This window comes from Lissotriton helveticus, chromosome 1_1 (genome assembly GCF_964261635.1).
Source record: "Lissotriton helveticus chromosome 1_1, aLisHel1.1, whole genome shotgun sequence".
NCBI lineage: Eukaryota > Metazoa > Chordata > Amphibia > Caudata > Salamandridae > Lissotriton > Lissotriton helveticus.
Window position 1 is genome coordinate 570,591,290 of NC_136057.1, and position 13,433 is coordinate 570,604,722.

At 41.1% G+C, this 13,433-nt stretch overlaps 1 protein-coding gene across 1 annotated transcript in view; it reads left to right on the top strand.

The window, feature by feature from the left end:
- Positions 1-13,433, top strand: part of LOC144813884 (solute carrier organic anion transporter family member 1A2-like) — a 1,119,068-nt gene that overhangs the window by 123,542 nt on the left and 982,093 nt on the right. Inside the window, exon 3 of the mRNA XM_078674060.1 lies at positions 7,199-7,340. Coding sequence (XP_078530186.1) covers positions 7,199-7,340 — 142 coding nt within the window. The remainder of the gene's footprint in view (positions 1-7,198; positions 7,341-13,433) is intronic.

The following is a 13,433-nucleotide window of genomic DNA, read 5'->3' on the forward strand; positions in this document are numbered from 1 at the left end:
TGCGCAAAGTTTATAGGGCAGAGAAGCTGAGCCTACTTACCTGTTTGAAATGGCCGATATATGTGCACACATGGACATGGAGGTTTCACTGACATGATCTGGGTTTTTGTTACAATGACTGGTGAGCTGTACATGGTCACAGAATTTTTGAACCGGGTTGGATACTGCACCCTCTATTTCCCCTGTCAACACAAATGAAATGGAAATCCAAGTAGCAAATTTTGATTTTAAATATTACTGTTTCCGGTTTTATGGTACATTGCTCCCTGTGTTTATTTTTTTCTTATTGGCATTTATCCATATTTCTTTTGAGATTGTTGAAAAATGAAGCTCTAACTAGCATATCTCCACATTTGACTGATGCATGCTCTCATTTTTTGAACAGTTTCAATGAACTAAGTGGCCATAAGCAACAACAAGCATTGGCATAGCCAATAGGTCACGCCTTTGGGACCTGATAAGTGTTTAGTTAACCAGCACAATGTCCTTGTTTTCTCTGGCAGATACTGCTGGTATTTTGACTATGTGCACTACAAAACCACTACGTGGGTTTCTCAGTGCATCTATTTCCTTTAAAACATAAAAAGAAATAATAAGCTAAGTTTTATGAGTGGTTGTCAATTCCTAGCCATCAGAGACTGTCTCTTGCAGAAAAAATTGGCTCCCATGTGTTGCTCGCCTCTTTGCAGCAGGGGTGCCCTTTGCCACAATGCTAGCAATGAAAATAAGCCTCCATGCCTCTTTTGTAAAGTATGGCAGTCATAACTGTGATGCAGCGGGCTCCTCACACTCATGGGCCTCAGTGTCACTGCACCTTTTCTTCTAATGACAGCATCTACCCTCAAAGCAGGCAGTCTTTCTTCATCTTGTCAGAACCTGGGCCTCAACCTTAGTCCCACCCCCCTGCTCTGTCATCTCTCTGAGGCCTAAGCTAAGGTGACTCCTCTGCTTCAGTTTTCCCCTCTCTTGGGCCATTGATTCGAGACCCAAAGCAACATTGGCACAGCAGGTGTGCGCGAGACACTATTGTAAGCAAGGAATAAACATACTCACACAACCACACAACCACACACACAACCACAACCAAACCCACAACCACACACACAACCACAAACACCCACACACAGAACCACAAACAACCACAACCACGCACAACCACACACACAACCACACACAAACACAAGCACATACACAACCACACACACACACACACACCCAACCACATACACACACAATCACACGCACACACACAACCACACACACACACAAAAACAACCACACACACACAACAACACACATACAACCACACACAACCACAAACACAACCACACACACAACCACACACAACCACACACAACCACACATACAACCACACACACACACACAAAACAAACACACACACAACCACACACACAACTACACACACACAACCACACACACACACAACCATACACACAACCACACACACACAACCACACACACACATAACCACACAACCACACACAACCACACACACACAACCACACACACACACTCACAAGCATACACACAAGCACAAATACACGCACACACACACAAGCACACACACACAAACACACACACAACCACACACACACACACCAACACACACACACAACCACGCAGTCAGTGCACACTGTCACCAGGCAGAGACATCATCAGTCGTCAGTGCATGCTTTCACCAGGCACAAACACCACCAACCATCAGTGCACACTTTCACCGAGCACAAACACCACCAGACGTCAGTGCACGCTTTCACCAGGCAAACAAACACCACCAGCAGTCACTGCACGGTTTCATTAGGCACACACACCACCAGCCGGTAGTGCACACTTCCACCAGGCACACACACCACCAGCCATCGTTGCACAATTTCTACAGGCACATAATGATGTCTTAGCCATGTGGGCGCTCCCTGAAAAATGTTGGTGGCCAGTCATGTTCAGCAAGAAGGATGTCGTAATCCTTAGAAAGTCGCAACCAAAAGAGTGCTTTCATTTTTTTGGTATCTCTCCCTCCATTCGGAGTGTTATTTGATATAACTTATGTGGAGAACTAACCCTGGCATCTGCAGTTTCAACTTAAATTAATTCATTCAAGTCCACTGTCCTCAGAAGACCCTTCAGGTTCTGGTGAGCTATTGTGACTTCTGCTGCGCTGTCCAACATTGTCTGAGCCCATTCTCCGTTCTTGAGTTGTTTCCTCAAGATTCTCGGCATGCCTGATTTCTAGACCTGCTACCTTCTTTTTGGTAAATTTAGTTTTTTTTATTCTTCTGAACGTGTTGATTGTCTTTGGACTTTACACGTTCTTCCTTGTTTTCTGCCTGTCCTCTTCTTTTGGATTTCTGTGATGAAGTCTGAAAGGTACGAGAGTGTCTTGATATCGATCAGGTTTTTTTCAAATTATCCCTATTCCTGAGGTTATACCTCCTTTCAGAGGGCTGCTTTTGAGGAGACCTCCTCGCTATTAAGGAACGCTTCTCTTTAGAAGTTTGCTTGCTATTTTCCCACTTCTTTTTAGAAGGAGTAGGAGTGTTTTTGGAAAAGACCTTTTCAGGACTTTCAGACAGTTGGGGTTTAACTGGTTTCCCACCCAGACTGTCTCTTCCTAATTCATCATAGGATTTTTCAATTATTCTGGCTAGTTCTTGTTGTTGCTCTGTTACCTCAAATTCCCTTAACTTCTGGTGGATCACCACTGATGCTGCTTCTCCTTTAATATTAGCTAATATTATTGGCGAGACCTGTTTGAAATCTTTCAGTAGTTTCATAGCCAAATTTAAAGCAGGCTCTGCCCCGTATTTGTTTTGAATCTGTTTCAGGACGTCTGTTATTACCACCATTGACTGAACACCATGTATTTTAGTGTAGATTGAAGTGAAGACTGTACCCAATGTGGTGCAATCCTCCAGATGTGGTGTGATCCTCATTGGTAGACAGATTGTTAAAATTCTGTGTTTCCCATGAGGGCTAGTATTAGGAAATACTGCTATCCAGAATGGAATTTGTTCACGTTTTGTCGGTAATTTACCTATGACTGAGTGTAAAGTCTGGTGTGATTTTTAGTGTATTCCCCTGGTGAGAGGTATGTTGTGGAATAACTACTGCAGGTTGGACTTTAGGGGTTCGCATTACATATTGAACTAATTGTCTATAAAATCTGATTAACTCTTTGAGTTGAGCTAGTATTGCTACATCTGACAAGTCGTTAATGTCAGGATGTGGTGTATAGCCGGCTAGAACCGGCCATGCAATCTCCTGGTCTACCTAGTGGACCAAGCCTGGTAATGTGATTTAAATGTTTTAGGGCACCGTTAACCCAGAGCTCATGCTCCTGGTTTGTGAGTGGAATTTCAATATCCTCGAAAGGAGTGTATTCCTTTGGTGGATCATCTTCTTTGTAGAAGTGAAACATATGTGTTACTGGATTTGCTTCTGAGAAGACTATCCATGAATAGAATACCTCTGTCTGGTGATATTCATGTGTCTCTATCACATAAACTGCCCTACCACCTCTCGATGTCAGGCCATCTTTTATACGTTTTTTAGTGATGGCTTTCCTTACATTAGGAGGAATGATTACAGCATTCTCATCGGTTTCTTGGAAACCTGTTAGATCGAAAGCTGATACCGCGTTTTTGCCTGCAGCTCCACTGGACCCGGGATTATCTTCGTCTACCATTTTGTTGACTGAAAGTTTGCAGAGCAAACTTCAAGGAAACAAAGATAAGGTGCACAATATTTTGGAACATTGTATCCTTCAACGTTGAACAAACCAAAAACTAATACATAGGATTTTTCGTCCTATTCAGCTATGGCGAATATTATCCCTTACCCACTCCAGACGTGCCAGCATTGACGTAAAGTCGGGCATATGAACGTCATGAATGAAACCCTAAGGAATAGATGTGCATACATAATAAATGAATTCTTGGAGAAATCAATATCCAAGCAAAAGGGAAGTCCCTAACGGCGTAAGAGTCTGATATTCCAAGAACTTGTTGTGACGTAGATGAACGGATGTAAGTAGCCATGCCTGTATTTGGGTAGCATGGGCTATGCCTAAATAAGGACTGGATTTCTATGCCTATATAAGGGCAATGTGAAATGTACCTATATAGGGGCATGAATCGGGAAACCCATACGGAATCTAAATCGACATACAACAGTGGTGGACAGGGGTCAGAAGGGCCGCCGTCATCCCTGCTTGCTTTGACCAGGTCCATAAATTCATTGCGTGAGATGTGTTGGAAGGAACAGAGAGGCTGGGTTAGAGTATTCTTGGATTGTTGTTCTGTACAAGGGTTAGTGCTGTTGCTTTGTTTCTGTTTTAAGTACGAGTCCAATGTGTATGCTTTGTCCGTGTAATGATTAGCCAGTTTGTCTGTGAAATGTTGAGTAACAGGATGAGTTCCTTCTAGGAAATGTGACTTGCGAAATTCAATGAGTATTTTATAGAACTCTTTATTTGCACATTCATTATTTATATTCTGGGCAAATCATGTAATATTCCCATGCCTAACAAAAATATTGTGTCCGTTTGTAAGGAAACTGGTGCTCATATAAAGCGCTCTGATACCCGATGTCTCAGGTCTAGTTTGCAGTATATAAAACTCTGTAAATAAAAAAAACATGACTGGATGTAGTTGACAGTTGAGCTTTGTGTATTCCTCCTGGACAGCCACACACAATGGGTATCTTTGTTGTTACTAGATGGGCCATCACTACCAGGATGGGAGGCAGGAGCTTGGGCCAGCCCAATTTACACTCCAAAAAGTGGTGTGTCCTGGCTCCACATGAAGGACTGCATACCCCCTGTAGTTAGTCTGTAGCCAGGACCAGTAAGGCACGGCACATGTGCACTTTAAATGTCTCCCTATAAAAACTTCCCCAACACTTGAAAGGAACAACTGGGTATAAGAAACTGGACCTCAGACACCACCTCTTCAGTACACGTCTGGACCCCTGGATACTCTTCCAGGAAGGAGGACTGCTTAGCTGTTGAAAGGACTGCCACTCTGCTGGACTGCTGCTCTGAAGGACTGCTGTCCTGCTCTGCTGACTTGCTGCCTCCTGCCCTCTTGTCTGGGTGAGAAGGACTGGACCTGCATCTCTTGAATACAAAACCCAAAGTGACACCAATACGTTGGCTGGCCTCCTGATCTGAAGCCTCCGGGACACAATAGGCTTCCAAAAAAGTTGCACCTTCACCTAAGCTCTGCCATCTGTGAGCCTACCCTTCCAATTGGTGCTGCTCTAGTCCTTAGAAGGGGGTTTAAAGTGCTCTGTCTGCCTCTAAGGATCCAGCAGAATTACGCATCTCCTTTGTTTTGCAGCACAACCTGAGCAGAAGTGACGCATCACGACTGCTGCATGGATTGGACCTGTTGCAAAGACCTGCTTTGCCTTCACAGCTCAATCAGAACCACCACTGAGCGATGCATCCGTGGTGCATGCCCTTGCATTCCTCGTCGATGACAGCCTCGACGACAATGACAGACTTCACATTGCAGTCACACAGATCATCAGAACAAAGGCATCGCCCCCACTGCTCACCACTTCCTCAACTCCTGACTTCCCAATGCAAGCCCCATCAATGGGTTCCTGTACAACGATGAAGGCCCTTGCATTGCAGCCTTGCTGTATCTGGGAGCTGATGAATCACTTTGGCTGTGCAACACATCTTTGATGCGGATACTCGCAATGCTCCGCAAACCAACGTTTAGGTACTCTGTTTAGCAAGCCTAACTGGGTCCCGGAAGCTGGTCTGTACTCCATCATGGTTGGCCAGAATTTGAGACTTTGTCTCGGTCTGGCGCAACCAGATATCCACAGTTGGCGCTTGGTGCTTTTTGGTGCTATTTTAATAAAACCTTTAAAATTCCATATGTCCTTATCTACTGATTGGATTTGTGTCAATTTGTACTTGTTTTATTTATTAAAGAAAGTTTTATTTTGTAACACGGTGTGGGAACCCTTTTGTGTGGTGCTTTCACTTTAACACTGCTTGAAGTGTTGCACAAATACTTTATACATTTCCTCTAAGTTAAGCCTGACTGATCTGTGCCAAGCTACCAGAGGGTTAAGCACATATTAATTTAGGAATAGTTTGTGCCTCACCCTGATTACGATTGTGGTTGCTGCTTGACCAGGGCTTACACTCCAGTCAACCAGCAAACTAATTTTTTTACAAGTTTTAGAGCTTCATCCACAGAAAGATAGCTTTAGATGGGCAGGTTTTCTTTTGTAACTTTCAAGTTTGAGACACCCGTCCATATTACCTTTATTTGGCTTCAAGAAATGTATTCAGTCACCCAATGTGAACATTCATATATACAGCAATGACAAAATCGATACATTGTGTGTATATAACTCAAATCCTAGATTTGAGGCTAAAAAATTACATTTTCCTCAAAGTCAATTCTTTTAACAAGGTTTGTGAAATAGGCATTTTTTGGTACTCTCACGATATAACCTGTATTTCTTCTGCTATTTGTATATACGTTTACATTTGCTGACAGTGCAATCTTCCTTATAAATGTAGACCTTTCCAATAGTATTGTGAATTTTTGTGACACACTCAGGGGTCAATTTGTACTTCCTTTAAATGTTAAACTCCAAATAATACTAAACAACTCGGTCCATCTACATATATAAACATACCAAGAGCAAGACGTGCAAAGAAGACGACTTGTTCTAAATATGTGCAGCTGAGGCTATTGATAAATATTTTGTGTTAAATGTAGGCTTTCCACCAATTCTGCTAGCCTGTTAATACCCGAAGGATATCATTTACACAAATGCTAAGGGGTCTACTTCCCATTCTCATGGGGAAAAGAGCAGTTGTGAGGGTCAAAGATGTCTGAAAAATTCTCAACAATTCATAGTATTGTTGGTTCAGAAGAACTTTGTGTTCAAATCAGTAAGAGAATTTTCTGAGTTCACTTGGCCATTTAATTTTTGTGAAGTGTCAAGGATTTCTTTGACAGTTGGTCCCTGTTTTACAATCATGTTCGGGAGTCATTCACACATATAATCTGCCATACTGAATGAACGCAGGTCTGACAGCTGCTGTTTTAACTCTTTAAACTCTTATCAATTGTTGAACTTTGTCTGTAAGAGCTCAAATATTTTGATCAATAGAATTGTTTTCTGTAACACATCCTATTATTTTTAGGTGTTTCTTATGGCTCTATCTTTTAGCTACATGGCAAAAGGAATGTCAGGAGCTAACTCAAAAAGTATGATCACACAACTCGAGAGAAGATTTCATATTTCTGCATCTATTGCTGGGCTCATTGATTCAAGCTTTGAAATTGGTAAGTCTTTATTTTTTAAAACCTTGTATGAGATACACTTGGATTTATATAAGCGCCAACAAAAACAGTCCAAATGACGATGGGCGCACAAATTAGCTGGTGCTTACTGCAAGGCTGGACTAGTCCTTGAACATATGTTTTCCACCAAAGTATCACGCAGCACTCTCTAGAGGGTTTTCTTTCTTTTATTTGCTAAGCCATCCTTACTCCACCTACGCGTTTCAACCAAACTGGTCTTGATCACGGTACATGGCCATATACAATGATCAAGACCAGTTTTGTTGAAACGTTGTAGGTGGAGTAAGGAAGTAAGGATGGCTTAACAAATAAAAGAAAGAAAACTCTCTGGAGAGTGCTGTCTGATACTTTTGGTCGATTATATGTATAAGGTCTTGATCACAGTGGTTTTTACTACTGTGATCAAGACCTTGTTGGTCGAAACGCGTAAGTGGAGGAAAGTGGTGGCATGAATAAACAGTTTAATAATCCAAGTGGAGTGCCATATATTTTTACAAATTACAGGGATATAATTTGCGAGAGTAGTCCTTCTCTCGCCGTGAGCACCAGCTGATCTCCGTGCCCCCGTTAAAGGACTAATTTGCTGGACCATATGTATATATATATATATATATATATATATATATATATATATATACATATATGTATATATATATATATATATATATATGTGTGACTGCCAGCATGGGATCTGTGTTTTTACCAGCAAGAAATGCCTTGCCCCGAAGACTGACACCAGGTGGTAATTGGGCACCGTAGACGCAAAACACTGAAGCGGTGAGGTGGTTTTGGCATAATCGATTTTGAGAATGAATCCACCTCAATCCCGAGGTTGTGCCATGTTTGGATTTTATTTTTAATGCTGGCGGCTAACGTTATTTAAAAATCATGCATTTCTGCCCCGGTAATGAATACCTGTGACATATACCCTGCAGCAACAATCTCCTAATGACTATATTCCCTAAGCAATAACATTTTCAGTAGAATTGTGGGATCAGTAGTCCTGTGGGGGTTGGAGCACGTGCTCGACCGATTCTGACTTTGGGTTTTACATTTACTTGCAGTCATGAAATATAACCCTGAGAGGACAATGTGTTTACCTGGGCCCCATGCCAGGTGATATTAGGAATGTGACATTACCATTGCATCTATGAACATGGGGAGTTAGGGTCAGAAGGTGGATTGATACATATCAATCTTCAGCTCGGGTGAGCTTTCCGGGAAAATGACAGCAACTATGAGTCATGTATTGTAGTGTTTAGCAGCATTGTTTTTCAAAGTGACAATTTTATATTATTAAGGCAACACAGGATGTAATGTTTGGCTAAGTATGTTTTATGCCCACACTTAATCCCACTGCGCTAGATGTCTGAAGTGATTTTTGAATTATCAAAGAGAGGGTTTGGCTAATTCGCAGCAAGGCTGCGCCAATATCACAATGAAAAACTACAATTGCCAGTGCTGCCACTTTTATGGGGCTATTGCGGTAGAAGAAACAGAATTAAACCACTCCTTCTAAACCAATCTTTCAGTTTGCATCAATCTATTTATTTTTCAACTTTACAATTTTTTCTATAAACTCTGGACACCTCTACAAAAATGTCAATAGTTATAAACCATACTTTACTTAAATCCCTAAAGAAAAACTCTCACACTTTATTCCACACCATTCATATCACCATTTCAACTCACTTTACACAACCTTTTATCCTTCAGACTCACACTGGTGCGCCATTCATACTGAAACAACAACTTCTTCACCCATTCAAACAAACAGCTTCTTCAGATACAATTAAAATTTCAGAAATAACCGCTATATAAACTGTATTTGAATATTTAACAATAGGCCATCCAAAAATACACAAATCAGAAATGTTTCGACGATAACTTGACTCGATTGGCCTAAACAGAACGTGGTAGACGCGTTTCGAATTCCAAGCATGGGTAATTCTCTTCAGGACCAAATGACTCTCGTTGTTCATTCAGCTCATTCTTTCACTTGTATTCCTTGTGGTCCTACAGGCGCAAATCGCCTGGGTCTAGATGGTCTTGTCTGTTTGAATCTCAGGATGGTGGTGTCCTGTAGGGCTCCTGGATTACTTGGACTTCTTAATTGGATGAGGCTGTCTGATGTTTTCGTTTCAGCAGCGCTGTCTCCTTGTTCGATTGTCCGGGTCCGGGTCGGAAGCAAATTGGACCCACACAATCGAACAAGGAGACGGCGGCTGCTGAAACGAAGAAATCAGACAGCCTCATCCAATTAAGAAGTCCAAGTGATCCAGGAGCCCTACAGGACACCACCATCCTGAGATTCAAAAAGACAAGACCATCTAGACCCACCCAAACAAACGAGTCACTTCTAGGGCGGGTGCTGTGTCGCGGTGGCGTCCCGCATCCATATTATGCTTCACAATCCTCTCTTTTATCCAAAAGGGAGACAGCACTCACAGGAATCTTATGCCGCGGTGTTTATTTCATAAACAGACAGACGCGTTTCGGAGAAACTCCTTCCTTGGTGTCAATACATAACGCGCGGTGCGACGCCATTTTAAGCTGCATATGCATTTCGCCATGGACATCATAGAAGGACTGCATTCGTGTTACTTAGCACGCGCCATTTTGTGAGTATTTCTTTCCCGACCTTTTATAATTTCATATAACTCATATTTCACAATACAAAAATACAAACAAACTAATTAATTTCTGCAATTACAATTTCTAGCTGTGAAATGTTTTCGGTCTGGAATGGCTCAGTCAGTGAAGCAGAGGAATATGTAAGGCTCCTGAATGATAACAACATTAATCTACGATTCTCAGGTGAGATTAGTTTGGTGGCAGCAAACTACTTGGACCTAAGAGTAGAAATACAGGAAGGGAAAATCACGACTGCTTTGTTCAGTAAACCACCTGCTGGGAACAGCACGCTTCATGCGACAATCAGTCATCCACAAAACCTAAAGAATAGCATTCCTTATGGAGAGCTTCTGAGATTGAAGCGTAACTGCTCCAGGGAGGGTGACTTCAAAGTAGCGGCCTCGGACAGCCTAAAAAGATTTGCAGCAAGGGGCTATAACCCTGAGCTCTTAGAGAACACTCTGAAAAAAGTGAAAAAGTTACAAGGGAGGACCTATTAAAGCAAAATACACAGAAAGGCAATAATGAAAAATTTTGAATGATTACTACATTTTCACACGACGCTGACAGTTTAAGGCAGATTATGAGAAAAAACTGGCACGTGTTAAAAACTGACACCATCATTGGTGCTGACGTGCCAGCAGCTCCTTTAATTACCTTTAGGAAGGCCCGGTCTCTCAAAGACAGTTTGGTACATAGCCATCTAGATGATATTACCACCAGAAAAGGAACACTACAAGAAATGAAAGGATTCTTCCCTTGTGGGAGATGTAAAGCGTGCACCTTTAGCAGGAGGGTATTGTCATATGAAGTCAATGTCATGAAAGAAGGGAAGATCATCAATAAATTCATGTCATGCCAAACGACCTATGCAGTATACTGTTTGAGGTGCCCGTGGGGCCTCAGATACATAGGGAGTACAATCAATTGTGTTAAACTGAGAATATTGGAGCATATGCGAGCCATTGTTAAAAGGGAATTTACCTATCCGGTGGCGCGACATTTCTCAATTAAACACAAGAGCAACAGAGACCTGTTGCAGTACTTCTGTGTAGACTGTGTACCAATATGTGTCAGGGGAGGTGACAGAACCTTAAAACTAAGGAGGTTAGAATCCCGGTATATTGTTGATCTGCAAACTAAATCCCCCAATGGTCTAAACAGTGGAGAGGAAATGTCGGTCCATTTGGGAAGCTAAATGGTAACTGTATCATTCCAGTTTTTTCTGGATAATATGTATTGAGTGGTGCGCATAGGAATGGAATGACTGTAGAGAACAGGGTATCGAGAGGACATGCAACCTCAGGATTGGGGTTGCAACTGCTGATCCACGGCAATAATGTGTTATTCAACAAATTAGAATTACGAGTGTACTAAGTACGACACAATCGTGTAAAGCCTGCATCTAGCTGGTTTTAAAGTTGTTATTAAAGGCTAGAATTGTTGACTAGGTAGAAATACTCCCAAAATGATGGGCGTTATCCTCTACTTCACCCTAACAAAACAGTATGAATTAGGAAAGTGTAACTGTTGTTATTGTATTTGGAATTTATAATATCAGTTTAAGTCTGCAATCCATTGACTCATGGAGGGAGCAAGCAATCTCATGTTAGAGATTGCAAATGCCGATCCACGGCGAGATCAAACATTTCACAGATAGAAATTGTAATTGCAAAAATGAATTAGTTTCTCTGTATTTCTGTATTGTGAAATATGAGTTATATGAAACTATGAAAGGTCGGGAAAGAAATACTCCCAAAATGGTGCACGCTAAGTAACGCAAATGCAGTCCTTCTAGGATGTCCATGGCAAAATGCAAATGCAGCTTAAAATGGCATCGCACAGCTCTTTATGTATTGACACCGAGGAAGGAATTTCTCCGAAACGCGTCTGTCCGTTTATGAAATAAACACAACGGATACGAATCCTGTGAGTGCTGTCTTCCTTTTGGATAAAAGAGAGGATTGTGAAGCATTATATATATATATATATATATATATATATATATATATATATATATATATATATATATATATATATATATAATATATATATATATATATATATATATATATATATATATATATATATATATATATATATATATTACCTACTGGCGGTCGCCAGTAGGTATACATAGTTAGGACCTAGTTTCCATCGGAAATCCGCAACATTCTATTGGGAATAACTTTGGTGCCGGTTGAGGAATTTGCGTGTAATTTTCTAAAATTTAGGCCAGCTCTGCTCCGCTCCTTCACTGAAAGTGTCGGGGGGATTCGTCAAGCAGGGGCTGAGAAAAAAGGGGGGTCCCAAAACGTGTTTTTCCCATGTTAATTTCCATAGGACATTCAGACACGGCTACAGCCCGAACCGCTGAATGGAATTACACCAAACTTGCCAAAATGTTAGAGACTGGTACGCAGAAGTGCCTTTTGTTTAAATGGTGTAAATCCCTCCAGTAGTCCCTGAGAAAATCAAAAGGAAAAATATATATATATCTGGGCGGAGCCTAACCACACATCTCATCGTGAGATCTGATTGGCTGTCAGCACTTCATCCAAGAAGTGTTGGCAGCCATCTTGGGACCAATATACATGATAGCACCTCATTAAAAAGCATTGCAGTTAATAGAAGGTTTTAGGACTTTAGTTACATTATAAATCATTTGTTGATGGTACCATACTCATTTTAGGAATTATGGTGTGTTCCAAGGTGATTTTACCATGTGAAAAAGCCTTCTGTTGGGATATCATGAATCATGTTTGAAAGAAAACTATTATCTCATGCTTTTCCCACAGTGGTTTGGAAAGGGATTCCCAGAGTGTTCTAAAGAACAACTAGAGCGCTAACAGTCCTACTTATTATAAAGGTATGGCACACCTGAAGCCATCTTGATTGGAATGAAGTGGTAACTCTTAAAACGTTTAATTTAAAAAGGAACAAAATGAGGGGGTATATTTTGCAATAGAAAGTATGATTAGTGCTGCAGAAAGAAAAATTAGGGCACATTTTGAGTGACTTATCAAATCCTCTTCTATTTCATAAAAAAATTCTGACATGCTGTCTCCCAAGATGGCCACCAGAGACAAAAGAGCCCAAATGTAGCCCAAATATCACCCAGATGTAGCCCAAGTATAGCCCAATGACAGAATGTCCCAGAGTGTTCTAAAGAACAAATAGTGCGCTAACAGTCTTACTTATGACAAAAGTATGGCACACCAGAAGCCATCTTGATTGGAATGAAGTGGTAAGTCTGAAAACAATTAATTTAAAAAGGAACAAAATGAGGGGGTTCATTTTGCCATAGAAAGTATGAGTAGTGCTTCAGAAATAAAAATTAGGGCACATTTTGAGTGACTTCTCAAATCCTCTTCTATTTATTTAAAAAAAATTCTGACATGCAGACTGAAACATACACTTTGAATACCAGCAGCAGACTTC